The sequence below is a fragment of the Sparus aurata genome, chromosome 2 (genome assembly GCF_900880675.1).
Source record: "Sparus aurata chromosome 2, fSpaAur1.1, whole genome shotgun sequence".
Classification (NCBI taxonomy): Eukaryota; Metazoa; Chordata; class Actinopteri; order Spariformes; family Sparidae; genus Sparus; species Sparus aurata.
Genome location: NC_044188.1, coordinates 29,416,977 through 29,440,721, shown reverse-complemented (window position 1 = coordinate 29,440,721; position 23,745 = coordinate 29,416,977). Strand labels below are relative to the sequence as shown.

The 23,745-nt window shown below is 41.4% G+C and overlaps 1 protein-coding gene across 1 annotated transcript; it reads left to right on the top strand.

The window, feature by feature from the left end:
- Positions 1 to 13,047: 13,047 nt before the first annotated feature.
- LOC115576238 (uncharacterized) lies at positions 13,048 to 20,665 on the top strand. Its single transcript, XM_030408750.1, has 5 exons — positions 13,048 to 13,988; positions 14,754 to 14,796; positions 14,937 to 15,020; positions 15,156 to 15,401; positions 17,042 to 20,665. The coding sequence occupies exons 1-5, from the start codon at positions 13,572 to 13,574 to the stop codon at positions 17,581 to 17,583; spliced, it is 1,332 nt and encodes a 443-aa protein (XP_030264610.1). The 5' UTR covers positions 13,048 to 13,571; the 3' UTR covers positions 17,584 to 20,665.
- The last annotated feature ends 3,080 nt before the right edge of the window (positions 20,666 to 23,745 follow it).

Here is a 23,745-nt window from a genome sequence, read left to right as displayed (position 1 = left end):
TAATAATAAATAATTATAATAATAATATCCCATAATCATAAAAACACATACAAAAAGGCCACTGTAATTCAATGACATTTGACAAAAGTTTATTTATTAAAAAAACTAGTACCCCTCCCCCCCATGCTAAATACAGGTGCTGTACATAAAAAAACATTTAAAGAACAGCTTAGAAGAAGTCACAAACAGTCATTACACAGTGCATTAGAAAAATCTAGTCAGGCAGACTTTAGTAGTTCTTGCCCTTCAGGCTTGAACCCCTATTAATAATAATAATAATAAATGTTACAAATAACAAGTGTTACCATAACAACAAAGTAGACTGGCAAGCAGGTATACCAAGCAAGCAAAGCAACTCATTTCCATGTATACTTCCAAAACACAATTTCACACACAAGTAAGTTACAGTAAACACTGTATGCTAGAACTTGTATACATTCTAGGGCTGCACGATTCTGGAAAAAATGAGAATCACGATTTTTTTGCTTAGAATTGAGATCACGATTCTCTGGCACGATTTTTTTCACAAAATTTTTATTGCACTAATGAACTTGAACAAAACAAAAAAAACATTGTAGTATGGCAGAGGCATACTACTATGCCTCTGCCAAAGCAATGTTTTTTTTGTTTTGTTGAAGTTCTATCATTGGATGAGAAATGATTTTTACAAAAGTAAAAAAAAAAAAAAAAAGTCTCCAAGATGAGAGGGCATCCTTTAATCCCTCATGTTGTACAGTGTTTATTGGGGCCATATCTTTGGCTAGGTGATATGTGATAGCTGCTGTGGTCGGCTTTCTGAAACGGAGGCGTAATATTCTTCCTTTTCCAAAAGCCGCATCAGAGGTAGGCGTAAACATGTGACGTGACGTGAAGCCCGAAGTTGGCCTGTGAACAATTGACAACGAATTTGTCTTCAAAATAAGAGCTTTACATTGCACCCCATTGGAGTTTAGAACTGGGTTCTTAGCGGGGGGCTTTTAATTTGAAAGTAGCGACCGTTCCTAGCTTGCGCTACAACAACAAGCTAGAGATCCAGGAGAAGCTAGCATCTCCCAGATCTCAGTGGCTGTCCAGTTGCTCATCTAGCAGGCGAGGTGGAAATAAGTGTACCCTCCGAGGCAGCAAATCGGCGGACCAAAACAGACCCTCAATTTGCCGCCCTCTGTCTAAAACCGCGGACCTAGCCGCCAAAAGGACGGGCAGATTGGCGGCTTGCTGCCCTGTCTATAAACGGCTTCTCACTCTCACTCCTTCCAAACACTCAACTGCAGGCGGGCTTCCTCCATTGAATCAAGTGCTACGTTTGGGGGCGCTTCAAAAAATCCGGGAGGAAAATAGGACCATTTGTTTGTGATTCAGCTCGAGATATAAAATGCTTAAGAATCGCCATGTGTGGAAATGAGATCACATGTATGTGTGAATCGAGATCGCGATTTTCTAACGATTTTTCGTGCAGCCCTAATACATTCCATAGTCAATAAGGAACACAGAAGAAAACTCTTACACAAGGTCTATGCTGTACATACAATAAACACATCGAAAACCTTTACATGCCCCCTAAGTGTGCGAAAAAACTGATATCCTCAAAAACTTAACGGATGACGACTCATGTCCATCAATTTGATACACGGCATGCTGGAAAAACTCCCAGGTGGGCCAGCACTGCTTGGTGTAATAATTGATGTCCAGAAAAGAGAAAGCCTTGAAACCAACATCTACTGTCTGCAGCAAAGAGTCCGTCTCAATGGTGTGGCCTGCAACAATGGTGAAGGTCCGGCAGATGGTCATCTCATCCTCAAGGCACAAAATGTTGAATGGTTGGTTTGTCTCTGCGTTTTGAGGATATTCGATCATGTTGGTCCACACCTGTTAATTACACATCGGTCACTTAGTGTTGCAATATAACTTACATTTAAAGTCCCCCTCCACTCAAAAATGTATTTTTCTTCTTGTTCCTACAGTTGAATGTTTGAGCTTCACTGTGCAGAATGATGTATGTGCAGAGTTTGACACTAGAAGGCTGTTTTCACATTCATCTACTGAATACTGAGTACTAATACTAAGAGATTTTTGATAAATAATCATCAGTAATGGGGATATAATGACTAAGTAGGTAAAGGCAAATAGGCAAACAGCTAGAACAGTCTGGTAAGTTTAGAAAATGACATCACTTTACTGTAATGCAGCCTTTAAAACCAGGAAAACACAACACTTAAGCCATATCAAGATATAATGATATCCAAAATCTAAGACGATATCTAGTCTCAAATCACGATATCGATATAATATTGATATATTGCCCAGCCCCATTACCTAGCCAATTTGAATTTTGGGGAAGGTGTAATTGTATCAAAAATGGATAAAGCTTACTCTTTTAAATATGATAAAACCTCCAAACATGAGGCTACAACACAGTTCATACTGCATATTAGATGTAGTCAATTTTACTTCCTATCCCTTAATAATAACATCTCAACATTGTCTCAATAAAAATGAACTTACCTGTAAAGGTGCCTACCAGGGTGTCAAGCTGCCATTCAGTTATCTTATCCATCACAATACTGTCCATCACCTCAGCCACAACTCAGTCACATACCTAGAATGAAATATCAGATTAAGTAAATTAGAATGTTCACAAAACTGTGCTAAGGTTTTACAATGACTTACTATTTTTTGCAGAACAACCTTAGATACCAATTTCTCATTCTTTTATCTTAACCCCCTGGTGTCTATACCATTTTTTCTCTTTATTTTTTGTTTGCCTGGTCTCCTTGTATAATAATGCTTGTATAACCTCAGCCCTGTAATGCACAATCAAGTTATCAATCAAGTTTTCCACAACAACCTGGGCTATCAGAATATGTTGACTTACAATTCTACCCAAAAGAGGAGAAGGAGAATCTACACATTACTTATAATATTCACGCTGTTCTACTAAGTATTTCGCGTGCTGCCCTGTATAAAGTTATTGATAGGAGAATCTAGTGTTTATCCATTGCGCAATGCATTTGAGATCATAGCTTCAACACTGGACAAATCAGTAACACAGCTTCTTGGCTGCCAGTGAACTACTAACAACAACAGTAACTGTTTTCAACACGGAAAAAGATGGAAAAATTACCACAGAAGACATCACCGTCGGATTTATAATTTTGGAAATATTTTACAAAGACAAAAAAAAGACACTGCAGTTCAAGCTTCTGAAAGGAATACAATCGCAGTGGAGACCTTGTTAGAGCGGCGCAGCCTTCCAGACATATTTCATTTAATATTTTTGGATATTACATTCCGGATTTTTCACTGAGATCTCTCACTTAAATTAGTATTTTCCTACTCAATCAAAAAAAAAAACAGCTCTATCTCAAAAACAGAAAGAAATTGACAATTACAAGTTATTTCATTTTAACAGGATTTCCTCTTTAATTACGGGCGCTAAAGTGAAATACAGAACGGGCGCTCCCGGGCGCCTAGAGGGTTATAGTCTAGCAGCAAGTCCTCAAAAAAGGCTTTAGTTTTTGAAATACCCCTACCCGAGGTAGAACAAAACACAACTGTGTTTTTTTTAAATCTTCAGGGTCTCCTATTCATGAAACGGGATGTTGTGAACTTTTATTTTTGAGCAAAATTTGTTTTTGGGGGTATTATTTAGAACTACCCCAATATCTGTAAAAAAGACAAATTAGGCCCGTCCGCATAATAGAAAGATGACAAAAAAGCCCATCACTTGAGAATGCTCACTCTTTTCCTATTAATATTTGCTGAGCTATGAACCAGGTGTCTGTCCTACATCACCAGTCAGTCAGAAATTATTTCACTTAAAAAAATTCTGAAAAATGAACCTGAAAACATAGCTGTAATTTAGGCCGAAAATTGCATTTTTGTGGTAATAGGAAAGGGGGACTCCTTTACTTTTCTCTCATTTAACAGAAAATCATAAATTCCTTTTAAATACACTATTACTGCATTCCCTAAGATGTTGTTGAACAATACCCAGTGGTTGTATGGAGATACCTAGTACAGTTTTATTGTAAATAAGATATCTTTAGACAAACCTCTTCTCTAAAACAGCCAAATTAGGTCATTCCGAGTGAGTGATGGGTGTTATAATAGCCTATAAATTAAGAATGGTCACTCTAATGTTCATCATACTTGGAGAAGAAAAAAACTGGTGATTGTACTACATGACCATGTAGACAGAATGTGTGTAACATCATTAAGTCAAGTAAATCTAAAATTACAAGCTGCTAACACAATAGAGACACAAGCTTTAAATAGAATGATTTTATTGAAACAATAACTCATTTAAATCAGTATCTTCAATGTAAATCAAAGCTTAAGACTGGAAAAGTATAATGAAAAAGTCTAAATGTGTAATAATGGTTAAAATAATTCATTTGAAATTTATAGTGCCACTCACCATGCTTTTACTTAATTTCGTAGGCACAACAAAGAACAGGTGAACAGTCAAACAGTTGAGAGAAGTGTGTGTATGTGTGTGTGTGTGTGGACATATACAGCTTGTGTGCTGGGTTAGGGTTAGGGTTGGTGCTAAATGGATGAAGTAATACTGGTATTACTGTCAGGTAGTAATGTCAGGTTCATCAGACACTTTTGGTGACACATTTTGACATTCTGCACAGCAGGTGCAGAACTCTGTACATGGAAGACCAACTGAGAGGCACTGGCACTTTCCACTCTCTCCACAGTTGGGATCTTTGCAGTACAAATGGGTAATGTCTCTCACCTCCGTAGGTGCTGGGGGTTTTGTGAACAGCACTGGTTTTATGGCTCCATTGCTGACCATCCATCCCTTGCCAATAGGACTCCATAACAGCGGTTTAGGGATGTGACTGTGGCACCATATTGCTGTCTGGTACATTGCTCTTTGAACATGTTGTTCAAATGCATCCTCTGTTGGCGGCAGATTTGCAGAGGCTGCATCTGTAGTTGATGCAAGTATGAACCTCAGTTCATCCAAGGTAGTGCACATCCGTCCATTTTCTTTTTTCTTTTTTCCATAAAGCAGGAGTGCATATTCTCTTGCTACTGGCAAAGAGGCTTCCAAGCATGGAGAGAGTCCAAAATGGGCCAGATCTTTGAGCTCACTGACATGTGTCTTGAGCTTGGAAAACACTGTATTCTTTCCTATCCTGTATAAACTGCTTGTTGTGTCGCAGCCAGTGAGTGCGTGACATGCTGGAAGACAGCTTGACATGTCTTTTCCAAGTTTTTGAGATATGGTGTTGATGGGGACATATCGCTCTCTCATTCCATGGCCTGCATGCATGTACACTATGGACGAGCCAAACATTCCTTTGCTTGCATAGTAAATCAGCAGTACTTCCACATCCGTGTCATCACACCTAACAATGATGCGAGAATATGAATCTGAAAGATGTATGGCATGCAACACCATTCTTGTGTCAGCCTCCTCCTGATCACTGTACAGTGATGTCAAAAACGCTGACACCTGCTTTGGAAACACTCTTCACCTCCTCACCTTTCTCAAATCCACCTGCCAAGATGATGGAGTCATCAGAGTGCATTCTCTGTGAGGCTGCAGTGATGATGTAGTTGCTCACAAATATACACAGCGCAGTCTTGTTTCCACTACTTCTCAAGTAATTCCTGTAGTTTGGAACCTTAGTATTCCCAGTTATAACATGTGTAAGGCTGCCATCACTTGCACCTCTTCGTTGCCTCTCCATGTCTTTGATTGACTGTGGGTTGTCATACCTGTCAAATACCATGACCACACATTTCATTTCTTGTTTCCTATTTAGAAGTGACAATATCTTCTTCAGGATGCATTCTGCTAGGTCACTGAAAGTCTCAAAGGCTGAATCGTGGAGACTTTGTAGCATAGCCATGCCATCAATGATGTAAGCAGATTTCTCTGTTATTTCAGGCAGCTCCTGCATCACTTCTACAACGGACTCCAGCTTCTTTGCAAGGTCTGCTTTTGTGGATTTTCTCATCGCCCCATCATCATAGAAGAGAGATGGTGGGACAGCAGCCAATTCATGAGACATCACACTTTCCAATGACACATCTCTTTGTTTTGAAACAGCCAGGAGCCTCCTGAAGAGTACATCTGAATCCATGTGAAGCTGTTTAGATTTACTGCTTGCAATGCTTGCTTTCATATCCGTAAAGGTTGCCATTTTTGGTCTTTTCTCGGGGTCCCAGAAACTTTTTGGTGTTTCACTCTTTAGGCGTTCATCAATAAAAGCTGCACTTCTCTTTTCCCCATCTTCCAGAAAGCTTGAGAGATACTTTGTCACCTGTTGTGATGCCACTTGTCCACTTGCAATGTTGATTAGCTCAGCAGGAACTTTCTCCAAATCGAAGGGGTTCTGTCTGTCTTGCATAAACTCCATTATCTGTACAATGTCCCTTTCATCCCTGTCCATTCGGGCTGCTCCGTGCTCTTTGTGGGATTTTGGTGCATGTGCTGCTCCATCACAGAGCTCTGTCATAGCATCACAGTACTCGCTGGTGACATGCCTTGTCATGAGCCACCTTTTCAAAGCTCCCTTTCGTAGAGTGAAGCCAACAATGCCCCCTTGACTTTTTCCTTCCCTGTTTATGGTTTGTTCAAGAGCTTGATCTGTGGCTACGCAGTTAAAGTTTCTCTCGGCTGAACGTCGCACCACAAACCCTCCATCTTTCATGAATTTGTAGGAATCTGGTTGGCTTTTCTCAAGAGTTTTCATTTCAGCTATGTACACTGGCATGTATTTTGCATAGTTCATCCTACCAGCAGCCCAGAACCATGGTATTGCTTCAGACATGCAGCTGAGATGAAGTTCAAAGTTAGCCTCACGCTCCGAACGTAGCATTCTTAGTAAGAGGTCAGCCCCTTTGATGAAATTCAGCCAGTACTTAAAAGTTGCTGATTGTTGAACTCCACTCTCTGAAAACTGCTGTATTTTGCTTTTCAGCTCAGGAAGGTCTGTCTCCACTTCATTTAAGAACTGTCTGGCAGAGACCTGGTCGTTGCCATAAAAGGCATGCTGTACATCTTGCAGCAGGTGCTTTTGTGCACCAGTCAATGGACTTGAGCCTTGTTTGTCAAGCCAGGACACTATACCAATCCAGAAGAGCCTGAACAGAGCCTCAGATACAAGCTTGATGCACCTTACACCTCTTGTAAGTTGTTTTCCTTGAAGCATCTGTCGAGCTGTTGCTTCTGCATACACCCCAGACTCAGTTATAATGTTAAAGAGACCCCCATCAGCATACAACTTTCCAATACTTGCCAGAAAGGCCATTGTGATGTGCATGCCTCCCATTCTCATTGTAACCTTCCCTACCAAGGCCTCAGGTTTACTCCATAGAATCTCTTGTGCTTTGCTATAGATGGCAAGATCAGCAGTTACGAGAATATGCCTCTGTCCAAGTTCTTCAGCTAGCTCTGTGAGCTTCAGAAGAGCTGTGTAGATAGTAGATAGGTCTGACGGTGAAGCTCTTATGAAGGGCATATATTGTACTGTGGTTAATGGAGTGCTTGATGTGGATATGGAAGCATTGAATGCAGACCATCCTGGGATTCTCTGTTTTTCTTCTTTCATGACTCGACTCACCTTCCAAAGTAAGTCTTGGCCCTCTGCTGTTTGTGATTTTGTGCTGTCTGATTTTATGACTTGCTGTGGAACTGCTGGTGGTTCAGGTCGCCTAGGTGGCTTAATGTACCTAAAATTCAAGAGGAAGGAAGTCATTAGCTATTTATGAAATGTTCCAGTAAAGTCAATAAAAAATAAGAATTCAATAATTTGCAAATTACAGTAAAATTGACCTATTTCATGTCTCAGTAAGTAGAAAATGTAAAAAAGCGTTTTTATTAAAGGTCTCATATTTTCAGAAATGAATTTCATTTAATTTTAGGATTCTAATATAGGTCTAGGTGCTGTATGAATTTGATTTTAGGATTATATCATAGAATCAGGTGTTGAATACTATGTATGTACATATGAATAAAGTTTCAAATCCCCCAGAGAAAAGCACACCACCTGGATCTAGAAACTTGCTATTTAAAAATGTTTATGTCATAAATGGACAATGTCATTTAGAAAAACAACAGCCAATTGAGGAAAATGTTCAAGGGGGCTGTTGTTGGTGGAGCTCTTAGAAGATGAGGAGAGGAGATCTAAAACAGTTGTGGGTTCTTAAGATCAAATAAATATCTTTCTGCAATACTTCAAATAAAAAACAAGATGTAAATATATAAATAAATAAATATGGGACCTTTAACATACATTTTGTCATAGTAGAAACCATCTTTAATCATGTACTGCATGTGTGCATATGGATAACAATATTCACCTCTGAACTTCTTCATTATCCAAATCACAGCTGTTCAGAGCAGTGAGAGATCTCTCTGGAACTCGTTTGCTGGGGTTGTGTACTGTAGCATCATCACCTCTTCTGTATACAACTATTGCCATGCAATGTGTTGTATTCTTGCCATCCAGTGTCTCTTCATTCTGGTCAAAGTTATCAATGGCAGCATCAATCATCCCGTGTTCTGTACTTCTTGTTAGTCCATTAGGAATGTAAACACGTTTGCTTCTTTGTAACTGATCTGCTGCTGCAGATGTGAGAAACTGACGCACTTCATCATAAGACACACAGTGACCCATCATGTGTAGCTTGTTGATAAGGGACTTGCTGCCAAACTCATGGTGGATCATAATGCCAAGTCCTAGGGTGATAGGTGTTAGTCGGCTACAGCACTGTGCAATTAGACCATGGCAAAAAGTTATCACACGTAGATTTTTCTTTAGAGCTGGGTCATCATTACAGGTCTGCAGCTTTCTGAAGGGCATCAGAATTAATGCACAAGTTAACAAAATCATACACTTCTGCTGGTACATATTTACTGCACTAGAGAAGGGAAAGCGTGTCACTCCCTGTGTAGAACTGAGGCTCATGCCTAACCTCTTCCATACTTCTCCTTAGGATACCTGCAGCCTTGTGTAGGATTTGATTGTCAGTGAGAGTCTCTGTTCTCAGTTGAGGCATTGGCTCCTTGTCCTCTGTTAGTTTTTCTCTTAGTATGGAAGCTTCTCTCATTGCATGACCAACAGTGATGGCACTAGGACAGATAAGATCTGATTTTCCAGGACGTTCAATGAAAATCAGTTCATCTCCATAGTGCTGGATTAGTTTCTCTTTGAGTTTCCATGATTTATACATGCTTGGTCCTGCAGCTGCACTCAGTTTTGAAACATAGCTCTCAGTGACAGCATTCAGTGTTGTGACAGTCATATTCTCAGAAAAAACTGTGCTAGTTATTTCTTCAATTAGTGTTGTGAAAGCTTCTTCATATTCACTTAACTTTTTTTCTGACAGATATTTATTTCTGGCTGCTGAAATGTTTCTCTCTGAAATATAGTGACCAAGGCAGCTTCTGTGGTACTTGGCATCATAAGCAAAAAGATCTTGATGGGTCAGCATACGATGATGTACTTTTTCATCGTGCCTCTCTGAAGCTGCACTGAGTACCTTTGACCTTGTACTTTCACCTGTACCAGTACTTATAGGGGTCAGGCCTTCTCTTTTTGTGGCTTTCTGGCTGCAAATGAAACACTGGGTACGGATGTCAAATCCAGCGTCTCTGCTCAGTCGTTCACTTTTACACTGGTCCTTGGCTGGTTCTTGGTCACTGGTCATAGGCTTATAGTTGTTAGAACTGGAATAATTGGCCCTGCACGATCTGTGATATGAAACCTTAACCTTGAAGGACAATATGTCGTCAGAGTAGGAAGATATTCTCTTATGAACTTCATCACCTCGTTCCTCAGCAACCTTGATTATTGTTTTCAGTCCTTGCAAGGTGGGGTTTTTGATGTGTGGATTATTTTTATCTGCCTGGAGAGCACTTCCACATATTAAGCACACCTTTTCATCCAGTGTCTGTGACTGTGGCTGGATTGCTGACCGCTCTGGCTCTGTTGTCTCCATTATTACGGTAAACTCTGGTAAATATGGAAAAATACAGTACATTTGTATTACCAATTTTTCCATCAAAAACACATACACACACAGTTATGCACACACATTAGATTGCCTTTGCTATCTTATGCTTCTAGCTTATGCTAGTCTCTGTTTGCCTTGATCAGAACACCTGCCGCCAGTGATTTAAAACTCACAAGTTGTCTTACAAATAAAAGATAATATTATTTATATGTGTGAGTAAGTTACAAATTTGTATTACCTGGTATTTGTCATTAGGTTGGTGGTTTCTTTTGTTCGCAGCACAATCCATGTTTCTACTCACTAAAGCTGTATGTTGTGATTTAAAATAACTGTCAAGTTCAACCCACAGGCCCCCCCCCCCCACACACACACACACACACACACACACACTTAATGTAGCAACTTCACATAGGAATCCATTTTGTGCAGCACTTCCCTGGATTCAGAGGCTTGTAATTCCCAACTAAATCAATGTATTAATACAATTTCTGTTTGAATGTGAAGGAGAGATTTTTCTGAATATTGAATTTGTGAATCTTATCAAAATAGATTTCCATTAATAAATGACATGGTTTTATTTTGCCCTTCCCCTATTCGGAGGAAAAAATCTCTTCTCCCTGGATAAAACTTATCATACCTGCCACTCATAATACTCAGGTTTAAGATGTTGAAAGTACTGCAATATACACATCTCAAGCTTCTAGAAGAGATGTGCTTGGCATTTGTGAGCATCAAAATTGTTGAGGGAGACACATGGAAAAACAACCAAACATTTCTTAGTGCAATTGACTATGGTTCTCTATTTTGCTCATAACCACATTGCCCTTCAGAGGTAATTGTGGGTTCCATACCCCCAACAAACACTCAAGAATAAATACATTTCTTTCAGGCAGGGCTAGACAATCTTAACTGAGAAGGAATTTTACTTGAAACCCCTTTAATTTTAAATACATAAAAAAGTAAAATGTTATTTCACAAATTTTCATGATTTCCGCCTACCGTATCACTGATTTTATGGTTTACAGCACACAAATTGAATTAACTATACACATAACTTGTGTTGATACATATGCAATAGATACCTGACTATTCGTATACGAAATTTGAGCAGGATCTGAGCTTCCCTTGAAAAGTAAGACAGCATTACATGGACCTTGCACCCTCCGGGGAGATCTCAATCTGCTCTTTCTGAGTTTATGAAATGCATCCTTTTATTCATTGATTTCATCCTTTTTGCCCCAAAATGAAAGTTCACAACAATCCATTTCATGAATGGGAGACCCTGAAGATTAAAAAAAACATCGTGGTGTTTTGTTCTACCTCGGGTAGGGGTACCTCAAAATCTGAGGGCCCTTCCTGCTAGTCTAAACGAACGTTAAGGAAACGTTAGCTAGCTAGCTAACGGACCTAAAATGTACAGTGGGACAGTAACGTTAAAGGCAATAAGCGAATATACAGCCAAGAGACCGCCGCACATTTAATTAAAAAAGGCCGCAGATATAATGTTAGCGTGGTTATCAGCTAACATTATAGCCATTGTTAAAGTTAGCTAGCGTTAGCTAACATTAGCATCTAAACGAGTTAATAAATGTCACAGAACAAAAACCACTAACCCACCATCATGATCAAAGATTGTACGTTATTTATTTTTACAATGAAATGAGCTTAAGCTCATGTCGTTACCACAGCTTATTAAACATATAAGGTCAGATAAGTATTCATATAAACTTACCATAAAATCCTGTCCATCGTCTGTTGTGCTGTGTGGACCTCTGACCGCAGTGATCAACTGATCCAGAAAGTTCGAACAAAGGATGAGCGGGAAAATGAATAAACCTGCAGTTGGGTCAAATGAACCCAACCAGCTGTTTAGCTGTGAATTAACCCCTACAACCAATTTGACCCAGCATGAACAACCCAACAGTGTGTTTACAGTACCCCAAACAACCCAGAATTATGACCCAGCATAATCAACCCAACAATGTGTTTACAGAAACAACCCAGCACTTTTTTGTGTGACAGGGGGAGTGACACGCAGCGAAGGATCCCAGGCCAGGACTCGAACGCGTGGCTGCTGCAGTGAGGACAAAGCCTCTGCACATGGGAGGCCTGCTCTACCCACTGAGCTAAACAGCACCCCGGCCATGCCTCTCTTCTGTGTTCAGCCAGCACAGAGAGAATCACAGTAGATCAAAAAATTCAGACTGAATTTGATGAAGCTATGTGTAAAATGTGTAATCCGCTCCTACTTGTGTCAACTGTATCCTGGTGAGCCCTGGAGTGCTGATCTTCTGATGCCAGTCTGTCTGTCTGTCTATCTGCCCTGAATCTGTGGAGTGTGTTAAGATACAGTCACTAAACTTTACAGGTATTCAGTTGGTATCAAAATGAAGGCCAGCATGGGTGTGCTCTCACGTAACAAGGCTGACAGTATTGAGACAGGTGCCACGGCGGGTGTGATCTCATCGCACGAGGGTCTCTTAAGTAAAAATACTGATTGGGGCAGCTTTAAGGCTGGTTTCATTCATCCATATTTAAAGTTGAACTTTAAATACCAACGGTTCCATATTTAGAGTGCAGTGCTTCCTTTTGTTTATGTCAGCATCAAATGGGGGTGAAACCAGCCCTGAGATAACAGGCCAAGACAAATCTCCATGTTTATCTTGTTGCGAAATGCGATAAAGACATACTTGTATTTCCTGGGAATTCTAATGACGTAGAAAAAGGATCATGCCAGACAGAAATCACATTGAGCAAGACTGAGCTGATCCTCTTTCATATAAGCTGTCAGTTTTGAATGGTGCTTTCTTAGCAAATAACCAAATGTTGCTACAAAGTTTTCTTCTATTTGTTTTTTTTGGTCATTCGTAGGATTTAAAAGCCTGTGCTGTCAACACTGACAATGTCAGATGTGATATGTGATTTTATTTACACACCGCTGTCACAGAGGTTTTGTAGGTGGTTTGGCTCATGGATGTGGCATTAATGAGCTCTTTGTTAACATTTAGATGTGCATGTGTGTGTGTGTGTGTGTGCACAAGGGTTCCATGCTGCATATTATCTCGCGGCTGTGCGTCTCTACGGGAAGAGCCATCACCATGGTAACACCAAGCACTGAGCACCTCTTAAAAGGCTCTCTCGCTCCCTCTGTCTTTTATCTGCTCTGGGGCCATTCTGCCTCTTTCACCCACAGCAGTCGGCTGGGCGACAGAGAGAATGGCCCAACTGGAGGATTTCCTGATATTTGATCCGTAATGCTCTTTATATCCCGCCAATTTGGTACATCAGAGAAGAGTAAACCTTGTCACCTTTACCATGGTGGGACATCTCCGCCAACTAGGACATCTGTTTGATTTTCTGGCGAACAAAGACACTGCTTCTTCTTTTGCTGGAGGATGGATTGTTGATGCTGCTTTCTGCTGACTGAGGCCTTGCGTCCTCAGAATGATTTTCTTTTTTCATGTTGTTGGGCCTTAATTGTGAAGCAAAACTAGAATTTTAAGAACATGTATGGACAGATTTCCCTTCCTGACTTTCTTCACCAGACAGGAACAGAGAAAGAATCAATGGAATTTATTTGATTGTCAGCAATGTCAGGAAGGACTTTCTATCCTCGGAGAAAGCAGAAGCTTCCGGATGTTGAAACAGAAAAATCTAGCAGAGAGCAAGATGAGGGAAAAGATTGTGCACCGCAGCTTTCTCACTGCCCAGCTTGCAACCAGGAGTATGACATAGTCCTGATCCTGCCGTGCTCTCACACCATGTGTAGTCACTGCATTGCAGCTGGAGAGAGAAAAAGTTCAGGTCAGCCACATCACCGTAGTGCCGGTATACCTGTCTGCTCTGTGCTGTGCCCAGGCTGCCGACATCCTGTAGAGCTGCCATGCTGGAACTGGTCATCTGCCACTTCCTGTCTCCCACGACATCCTACCCTGGCTCCAGCATGTGTCAGCAGGGAGACAGGCGCCAGGGGGGGAGCATCTGAAGATCACCTCCAACATTTTCAGGTGAGGGATCCAAACTAAGGAGAGCGAGAAGTGGGAAAAATTTAAAATGTGACTGAAAGATTCAAGCTTTGCATTTAAACATTTTAATCCTTTTTTTTTTTTTGATAAATACAATAAATACATTTAATGAATGTTAAAAAGTAAGCATGAGATTATGAGATGTAGTAAATACATTTAGAGATGATAGGTATATTCATGTATGCAAGACTGAGTCTAAAAGAAATGTACATATGTGACAGCTGCGAGGCACAAATATACAACTTTTAGGGGAAATGGATTCATGAAAAAAAAAAACTGATTTGTTGTTTTGTATTGTTTTTGATTGTAATGAATATCAACGAGCAGTAGCAACAAATAATAATAATATTTATCTCAGGACTGTGTGTTGTGCTGCCGGGTGGCTGTTTGGTACCTTCGGGCAGAGCCGAGCTAACGTTTTCCCCCTCTTTTCAGTCTTTATGCTAAGCTAAGCCAATCGCAGCTGGACTGTAGCCTCATACGTCATGGACAGATATGAGGTTGACACTGGAGCAAATAATGTTTATCCCAAAATGTCTGCTATTCCTTTAAGCCCAGGATCATCATCACCACTGAAACCAAAATAAGGCTGTCCCCATAATTGTAAAATTTATATGATATGCCTGATTATTGTTTCTTAGTATTATCTAATCATTATGCAAACCAAAATGCAGATACATGTTTTTTTTACATTTGATCTTAATTCAATTCTATGTAAAGTCCATCCCATACTGTCACTTTATTTAGGGGGACATGTACTGCCGGGACGAAGGTGACATGACGGCACATGGTGAGTATGGTTATGTATTAAAAGGCCCAGCCAGTTTCTAGAAATACATTAAATGTTTATATGTGTGTGTGTGTGTGTGTGTGTGTGTGTGATATTGTAAACACTGGAACCTTCAGAATTGTGTAAACTTTCCCTAATAGACTCCATTGCTGCCAGTTCCTTAAAAGCCCCAGCGGAGGGCGTTGTAGACCTGCGAGAGGGGGAGATGGAGCAATCCGTCTATGGTCAGAAGTTCTATTTGGTGGTTTAAATGCATTAATAAAATGATTTAAGATAGGTTTATGAGTAAAACATTAATGATATTTTTATCTATAACAAAAAAGACCTGTGTTCCTCTGTTCACTTCTGGTCTGTCTTAGGCATACGTTTTGTTCTGGACCCTTCAACTGTCCCTCCATCCCTCCATCTTTCTAACTCCTCACTCACAATCACCTACCAAGGAGAGAGTCCTCCTGTCCCACCTCCAGACAACAAGCTCAGGAGACTGTTAACCTCTGACCCTGGGGTTACGCTGGCCCTCCCTGAGGTCTGCGCTGATGTTGTCATTGCACGGGGACAGTATTATTGGGAGGTGGATGTCTGCAACAGCTCTGTCTACAAGATCGGTAAGAACTCTCTTGAGTTTGTTTAGGTTGGTTCCATGCCAGCAAACTTATTGCTTCCAGAAACCCTCAGTGTTAGTCAGCAAGACTGTACTTGTTCGAGCCCACACTCAATTTTAAAAGCACATGTCGCCCGCCATTATGTTCACAGTGCCACCAAGTGGCAAGACCATTGACAGACCGTTGATGATTGGTTAAGTAGCACTGACAAAGTGATATGCATAGTGTTTTGTCAAATCACTGAAAATAAGCTGTCCTAATATCTGCAACTAATGTTTAACTTTTAATTAATTTCTTAGACATGACTAGAGACAATGTTTTTATTTGTGTGGGACATGCAGAATCAAAACTTTAGTGCTTTGAAAAAAAAATTTTTAACAACAAAAAGCCATCTTTAAAGAACTCCGATGTCTGTACATTTCCTATAAATGTTAAAAAAAATTCATAGCACTGATTCGATTTTAATAGATTACTGATGTGTCACGTCCACACTGGCAGTGCCATATCCATTTCTGCATTCTGTCGCACAAAATGATAATCCACATAACCAGCTGCCTCAGACACGTCGATATTTCAGAGCTGCTGTCATTAAAACCCTGTACCATCACAGTAAAGTGCAGGGAACCTGAAACCCTGGGGCTACACCGCCATGTTACTACAACAATAAGCAAACACAGAGAAAGTTCTTTAGACTGTTAATTCCTATAATTAGGGAGGAAACGACAACGTTAGCAGCTATGACCTGCAAATGGTGAGAAAGAAATGAGTGTCTTTCAAACCTTGGGTCTCTAATCACAGTTTTTAATGTTTTGGAGCAAAACAAAAGAAAAACTAATGTCAGTATGCTAACATGCCCACAATAACAACGTTCACACGATGATTAGAACCATGTTTACTGTTTACCATCTTAGTCTAGGGTGTTAGCATGCTGACATAGAACACAATAAAAAGAGCAGCTAAAGGGAATGTCATCAGTTGTGCAGATATTTGGTCAAATTACAATTTTGACCGCTCTAGTGTTCGAGGGATCACCAAAGTGATTACAGTTAATCCAGAGGATGAACAACGTAATGGTACGCCACAGCTGAGATATTTCAGTATAAAGCATAGTGGTTGACCAACCAACCGACAGATGTTTCTATCCCTAGAGCTATGCCGCATGCACGGCTAAAGATAATAATCTGCCTATGATCAACTTGTTGGCTTAATAGAATAAAATGTAATAACTAGACTGCAAACCGCAAACCGCCCCAGGACATGGGGAGGCAGTTGTTGCTTAGGACATAGAGAGGGTCATCCACTAATCGGAAGGTCAGGAGGTTGGTGGTTGGATCCCACTTACACCTTGGCCAAGATACCAAACCCCAAATTTTTTCCGATGGCTGTTCCATTTGTGTGTGAGAAGATTTCAAATGGAAATGCTGTGCTGCTACAATTTGGCACTTTGCCTAGCAGCTCTGCCATCAGTCTATGAAGAGTGTGTGAATGGAGAACCAGACAAGGGCTGTATGAATGAATGAGGTAGGATGTATTATGGTTGCACAAGTTTAGAGGTTAAAAATCTGGGAACGTTTTTTTGTAAAGAATGCAAATCCATAGTTGTGTGCAGTGACTCTGAAATGCAACTCTTGTTTGTATTTCAGGTGTGAGATCGTTGGATGGTCCGGATGGTTGGTGGCTTGGTAGGCATGGCCTATTATTTTTTGCAGTGTATGATGGGAGCCAGGAGCTGCTCTGCAGTGTCCCGCCTCAGATCAAAACCCTTGGGGTCTTCCTTAATATTGGTGGGGGCACACTGAGCTTCCATAACCCTCTGACCCAAGAGCATCTCGCCACGCTGCCAACCCGCTTCAAAGCTGCTGGAGTCCTCCCAGCTCTGGGCCTGGGCCAGGGCCAACTGAGGCTGCACTGCGGCCTTCCCCCTCCACCCCATGTGTTCCTTAGTAAGGACTCAGCCTACAGGGTCTCTTGTGACACTGGTGGAGGTGGGTGGCGCAGGGAGATTACCTTCCAGTCTGTGAGGAAAGTGATACAGAAGTTTGAGGAGCTGGCTGTGTCAGACTCAGACTCAGGCCTGGTGTCCAGTTTTGGATCATCCTCCTCCACCTTAGCTTCCCTTCCAGATCTGGGAATTCCTGGGATGGTTCCCTCTGGGCAAGCAGGACAGGAAATTGGGGCTGAATAAGAAGAGCTACTGAAACACACCTACTGCTCCTCAGAGTGGTTTGATCTTTGGCTGTCATTTGAAAGGCTAATTTTTCATCTTGGATGACTTTTGGCTGCCTCTTTCCACTCTCTGTGTGACCCTGGACCTGCAATTGACTCTCTCCACAGGACACAGCCCTTTCTCTCAACCAAACAACCCCCGTTGGTTTGGGATCGGACCAGAAAGGGTCCTCTGTAATGTGAAGTGTGAGGAAAGGGTGGGCTTTCAACAGCAGGGCAGCTTGATTTGTCTCTGTGAAATGGTTGTCAGACAGTAGGGGTCCTACAGTAGTAGTGCACATGTTTCTGTATGTGTGTATGTGGGCATGAGCACTACCCTGAGTATGTGCGTTTGCACAGCCGCATTTCGTTGAACGTGTGAGCAAGAGGGAACAATGTACAAGCGACAGGGGGTGAGAGGACGAGGTGTGAGTACAGTCACACCAGTTGTGTTGACACAGAGCAGTAAGGACAGGTGGTAACATACGGTTGTCCCACGGCCTGCCTTTCGATAGGACAGTAGGGCTGCCCTTTTCTGACCCTTTGAAAACCACAGGACTCCCAAAGACTTCAAAGGGGGCAACAGAGACAGGGAGAACAGAGAGGGAGAAAGAGAAAACAGCATGCATGAATTAAAGACAGCAGGTGATGACCTGGTAAAAAAAAGAAATGAGTTGAGAGAGGGATTCCCATCAGCTTTCATGCCAAGAAGTTCTGAATGGATCAACTGGCTCAGGTCACACCATCAGAGAACTTGTTTTAAGGTAGTATTGAGTTGCAGAAACCACTGCTTTACATTTAAAACGATGACATTACAGTCAAGTGATAGAGTCACAATGGTGGTCTTTGAACAGACACATAGATGCCATTTTATTGGTCAGAGGTTGAAAACAAATGTATGTTTTAATATCTCTGTTTGCTTAGTGTTTTCTCTACTACCGAGACCTTCTCTTGTGTTTCTCATTTATTGGCTTTTAGCTCCACACCCCTGCTTTTGTATGTTATGCCCAGATTCAATCTGAGCGATTTTGGCAAAAGAAAACTTCTCCTCATTTTTTCCTCGATCCCCAGGGCTCCAAGCCCCATTTGAAGAACCACTGGTGCCGAGGACTATTTATACTTGGCATGTCTGATGTTCTTGCCATATTCTCCCCATGACCCTGTGACCCTGTGACTTATGATTAAGTAATGCAGGCCCTACTGAAGAATTCACTCCTGTCCCACTTTATTTCCTGTCTGTTTTTCAATGACTGTATTTTCCTGTTGGAATGTGTAATCATCAAGTATTTAGTCAGGCCACCCAAACTGAAAATGCTATTGTGAAACAAAGAAAATGAAATAAAATCCTTGCATTTAAAACAAGCATCAATCAGTATTTGCACTGCAGGGGCACTTTAGAGGACAAGTAGCAGTGGAGCTGGTCCAATTTTCCATTGAGCATCATTCATTTTGTGTATGCTCAAAATCAGTTAAGCAGCAGGTCAGACTCAGTAATAGGCGATGAGTCAAAGAGAGGCTTGTTAGACTGTCGCCTCTCAGACCACTCATCAGGATGACTGTGTGTTGATGTTTAACGGTCGGGGTATTTACCGCGCGGGTAAAAATGCGTGTGCCGTGACCGCTCCTGGCACAAGCTCTCTCTCTGCAGATCTATTACGAACAAAGTGTGTGGAAGCAATTTGACTCTTGTAAACAGAAATGAGGGAGGCGTGATGCAGATTTCAAAGGGCCGGGACGAGAGAGAGGGGGAGTTTGCCAGGAAGGATGGATAAGACTTGCAATGCGTTGTGCCATGTGTGAGTATTTGGCAGCGTCTACTGTATGTAGTCTGGCTTTCTGTGCATGAACTGTATGGCAAGGTGCAGTGGTGGAATGTAACTGAGTACATTTACTCAAGTGCTATACTTAAGTAAAACTATTTCTTCAATTCTTCTTCAAGATATTTGTTCATATTGTACCATATTTTTATTGCACTGCTTTAAGGTCAAGTGTGTAGTGTTTAGGAGAACTTTTGGCAGAAACTGAATATGATGTTCATAAATATATTTTAATTAGTGTCTAATCACCTGAAACTAAGATTTGTGTTTATGTGACCTTAAACTGAGCCTTTTATAACTGTAGAGGGAGTGGATCCTCATCAAAGAGTTCACCATGTCAAACCCCCATGATTCGACAGTAGCTCAGAAAGGACAAAATAAACGATGACTGTAGAGAGGGACTTTTGTGTATTTAGCAGCTGGATTCACATCAAATCAGGCAATGCAGTGAAAACGCACGGGTCTCTGAAAAAGAAATGCATAGCCAAATGCTACAGATGGAACACAACAGACATTTCTGTGTGGTGGCGTGGCTTTTCACCTGTGACCACTCGGTTTGTTTTTTTTGCCCCAATTTAAAACACACATCAACAATCTTCCTCATCCTGGTTGTTTACTGTTATTATGTATCCGTCAATGAGGACAAACAATCAACAGTAGGACCAACGTGCAAGGAGCAAAAAACAATGCAGCTTCACTTTTCTGCATACTGATCAGTGGGGGTTCCCAGCACCTCGCACACACGGACCATGGAGTGACACTCCCAAGTTTCACTGCACCACATGGTTTCATCTGAATGTAGCCTAAATCCTACTCACTTGACTTTTAATCAATCTTATTCTATTTTATCTTAGTTTTTATCTTTTCATTTTAATCTTGTGTGTGTACTGGCTATGGATGTGAATTTAACAACAATGTAACTTTTCCTACATACAAATATCTTCTGTGAAATAGGCTATAGGCCATAAAATGTGACTGATTGCATTGTTGGATTGTAAACAGAAAGTGTAGACGCCATGTATGTTTGCTCTTTCATGTTGTCTCTTATGTCTTATGTAAAGTACTTTAATTGTTGAAAGGTCTCAGAAATAATCTGGCATTTCCTCTCTCCACTACAGTTCAAAGTGGAGTATTGTTACAGTTATGTTTACTCGTCACTTTGCAGATTCATATACACAATGGTGGAATGTAACTAAGTACACAAACTTAAGTACTGTACTTAAATGTTGAAGCTTTCCTACTTTATGTGAGTATTTGCATTTTGTGCAACACAATAGTCTTTCTTTTCTACATTTCAGAGGGAAACGTCCATTTTATTTCACTTTGATTATTTTGTAAAGTATCAGGAGCTTACCAAGTGTACTACACTCACAGTAGGGTAGTCAAGATCAGTTCACCTTGCTCAGACAACATTTAAATGCTGCTTACACTTTAATGCATCAGTAGTCGCTCTCCAATAATATATCATGCAATAATAAAAAACTGACAGGAGCTGCTCTACTTAATAACTGGGACCTATTTTCATACTTACTAAAAAAACATTTGTCTGAGAATGGCTTTGTTGTAATGGAGAATTGCTACTTTTACCCTAAAAAGGATCCGAATTATTTTCCTACCACTGATTGAGCTATCCATAATATATAACTACACTGACATAATGATTAATGCAACGGTCATAATAGCCTAGATAAATAAACTAATATATTAGTTATATCAGGCCTATTTTGACACGATTTGATATATTTACTTCTCTTTTACTTAATTGAAAGATCTTTATTTTGCTATTAAATATCTTGACCTCCTTTCCATCTTTTTCTATCTATTGGAAGCAAATGATGGAGGCCCTCGTCCTTGAAGCAGAGATCCTCTTTCCCCGAGGTGTCAAAATAAACCCAACACCCCGCCAACAAACATGCCCAGAACATTTGGAGGTGACTTCTGCCCGCTAATTGCCTCCAGTAATTACTGTCACACGCTCTCCATCATGGATCCCAACTTTGGAAATAGTTACGGCGAGAAGAGACATCGGTCCTGTTTTTCTCTTCCCTCTTAAGTTTCGACTGTGTCTGCAAATTGATGCCGTTTGTATGAATAAACATCAACTCTGCAAGACTTCTCCAATTTGCATATTGAGTGAGGGAAAAGGCCCATTTGCCCTTTTTCCGCTGGCGGCAGGAGCGCAAAATTAGCTTTACAACTGAGCGGGGCCGCCTCTTATTACCATCATTATCGGCATCAGCATAACAACAGTGGCTGTTAAAGCATCGTGCGCCTCCTGTTTTGTGTCTCTGTCAGCCTCAGCCATGCGCTCTGAGGCAGGCCACATCCTGCGTACTGCTGGTGATACTGTTGGACTCAGCTCCTCTGGTGGTTCAGCTCTCTGGCCCTGACTGTGTTTTGCGTCCAAGGTTGATTTTACTCCATCTCTGGATGAGTGACCACCCTCAGATGTCTGTCCGCGATAGAATACTTGACGTGCGCGCATAAGTTAGGAATGCGCCGGAAAATGCTCCATTTCAGTGTGTGTGTGTGTGTGTGTGTGTGTGTGTTTCATCGCTTATCTAAACATTAGTCAGAAATAATTGGGTTCATTTCCAGTAACCGTATTGGTTTTCCAATGGACAAATAAGTCCTCAAATGCTCTTAGAATGCGATTTACAGTCTTGTGTGTGCTTTAAAAGTTTTTAGCAAATCATACTACTATTTATCCCGCTTTGTCGTGCTGGTTACTGCTGCAAGCCCCCATGTGATGAGGAACAGGTGGTGTGTGTGTGTGTGTGTGTGTGCGCGCGCGCGCGCGCGCGTGTGAGAGAGAGAGAGAGAGAGAGAGAGAGAGAGAGAGAGAGAGAGAGAGAGAGAGGCCCTTTTTAGATAGAAAAGGCGGCACATTTGCTCCAAGGTAAGGACGGCAATGTGCCGGCCTGTCCTTCTAAAACCAAGGCGTAATATTCCTGCTTTTCCAAAAGCCGCCTCTGAGGTAGGCGTAGACATGTGACGTGAAGTGAAGCTCGAAGTTGGGCTGTGAACAGTGACAACACATTTGTCTTCAAAATATGAGCTTTCAATTCACCCCATTGGAGTTTAGAACTGGGTTCTTAGCGGGGGGCTTTTAATTTGAAAGTAGCGACCGTCCTTCTCTTGTTGACACAACAACAAGCTAACACAACCAAAGAGCTACATAGACCGAGGTGACGCTAGCATCTCCTGGATCTCGGCTGTCCAGTTGCCAAAAGGACTGGCAAATTGGCGGCTTGGTGCCCTGTCTAAAAACGGCTAGAGAGGCACATCTGCCAGGCTCACTGGCTGAATAGTCACACCTCCCAGTCCGACAAGCACAGTCCCCTGTCTTTGTGTGTGTGTGTGTGTGTGTAGTCGGACAGACAGAGAGAAACTGAAGGATGGGGGGGGGGGGGGCGTCTGACAAACTAGAGCAAATACACAGCGCGGTGATGGAGAGCGGAGTCTCCATGTGTGTATCCATCCAGCCCAGCCATTACACCATTATAGATGATTTGCAGCTTGACCACAACACACACACACACAGAGAAAGGGAGAGAGAGAGAGAGAGAGAGAGAGAGAGAGAGAGCATTGAGATAATGTTCTTTTAATTATGTTACATTTGGGTCTCTGTAAATCTGTTGCTGCATGTTTCTTCCGTGCATGCCAGCAGTGTTTTATATCTATCATTGCGTTGTCCCCGGAGAGTTTCCTGGACTGAGAAGCGATATTATATAAAACAAATTTTAAAAAAAGAGAGAGAGGGAAAAAAAACATTGCGTCTGCTTCTTATTGAGTCCATTGACTCGGCTTCGTACAATCTCAGTCTTACAGTCCACGCGCAATCGATTTTTCTTTTTTTTTGAGGGGGGGGGGGGGGGGGCGTGTTGTTTCTGGCTTATTAAAGACGACTTCAGGATTTATCCTCACTCATTTTTATCCTCCAGCCTCTCCAGGCATAACAGTAACCAGCGAGATTCATAATGATTTCGATCCATTCATCTGTGGCTTGATGTGCGCGTACTGTGCCACATTCCATCGTTAGCTTTTCTTTTTTGGTACCTCAAAAAGTCCTTAGGAAATCTGGCAATTAAATGGTGCTTGCTCATGTGTAAAGGTACATTTTTGGGACCCTGCTACTTACACTCTCCCCACCAAATCATAAAGGAATAATCTTGAATTCGGCATGGAACTTCACATTGGCATCGATCCCAGTCAGATTTCACCAAAAAAAGAAAAAAGCATCATCCCTGGAGATCAGTGGATTCCTTAACTGAACGGTACGGGTTGCCGATTGTATAACGACCTTGTGTGCCGGTATCATAGTA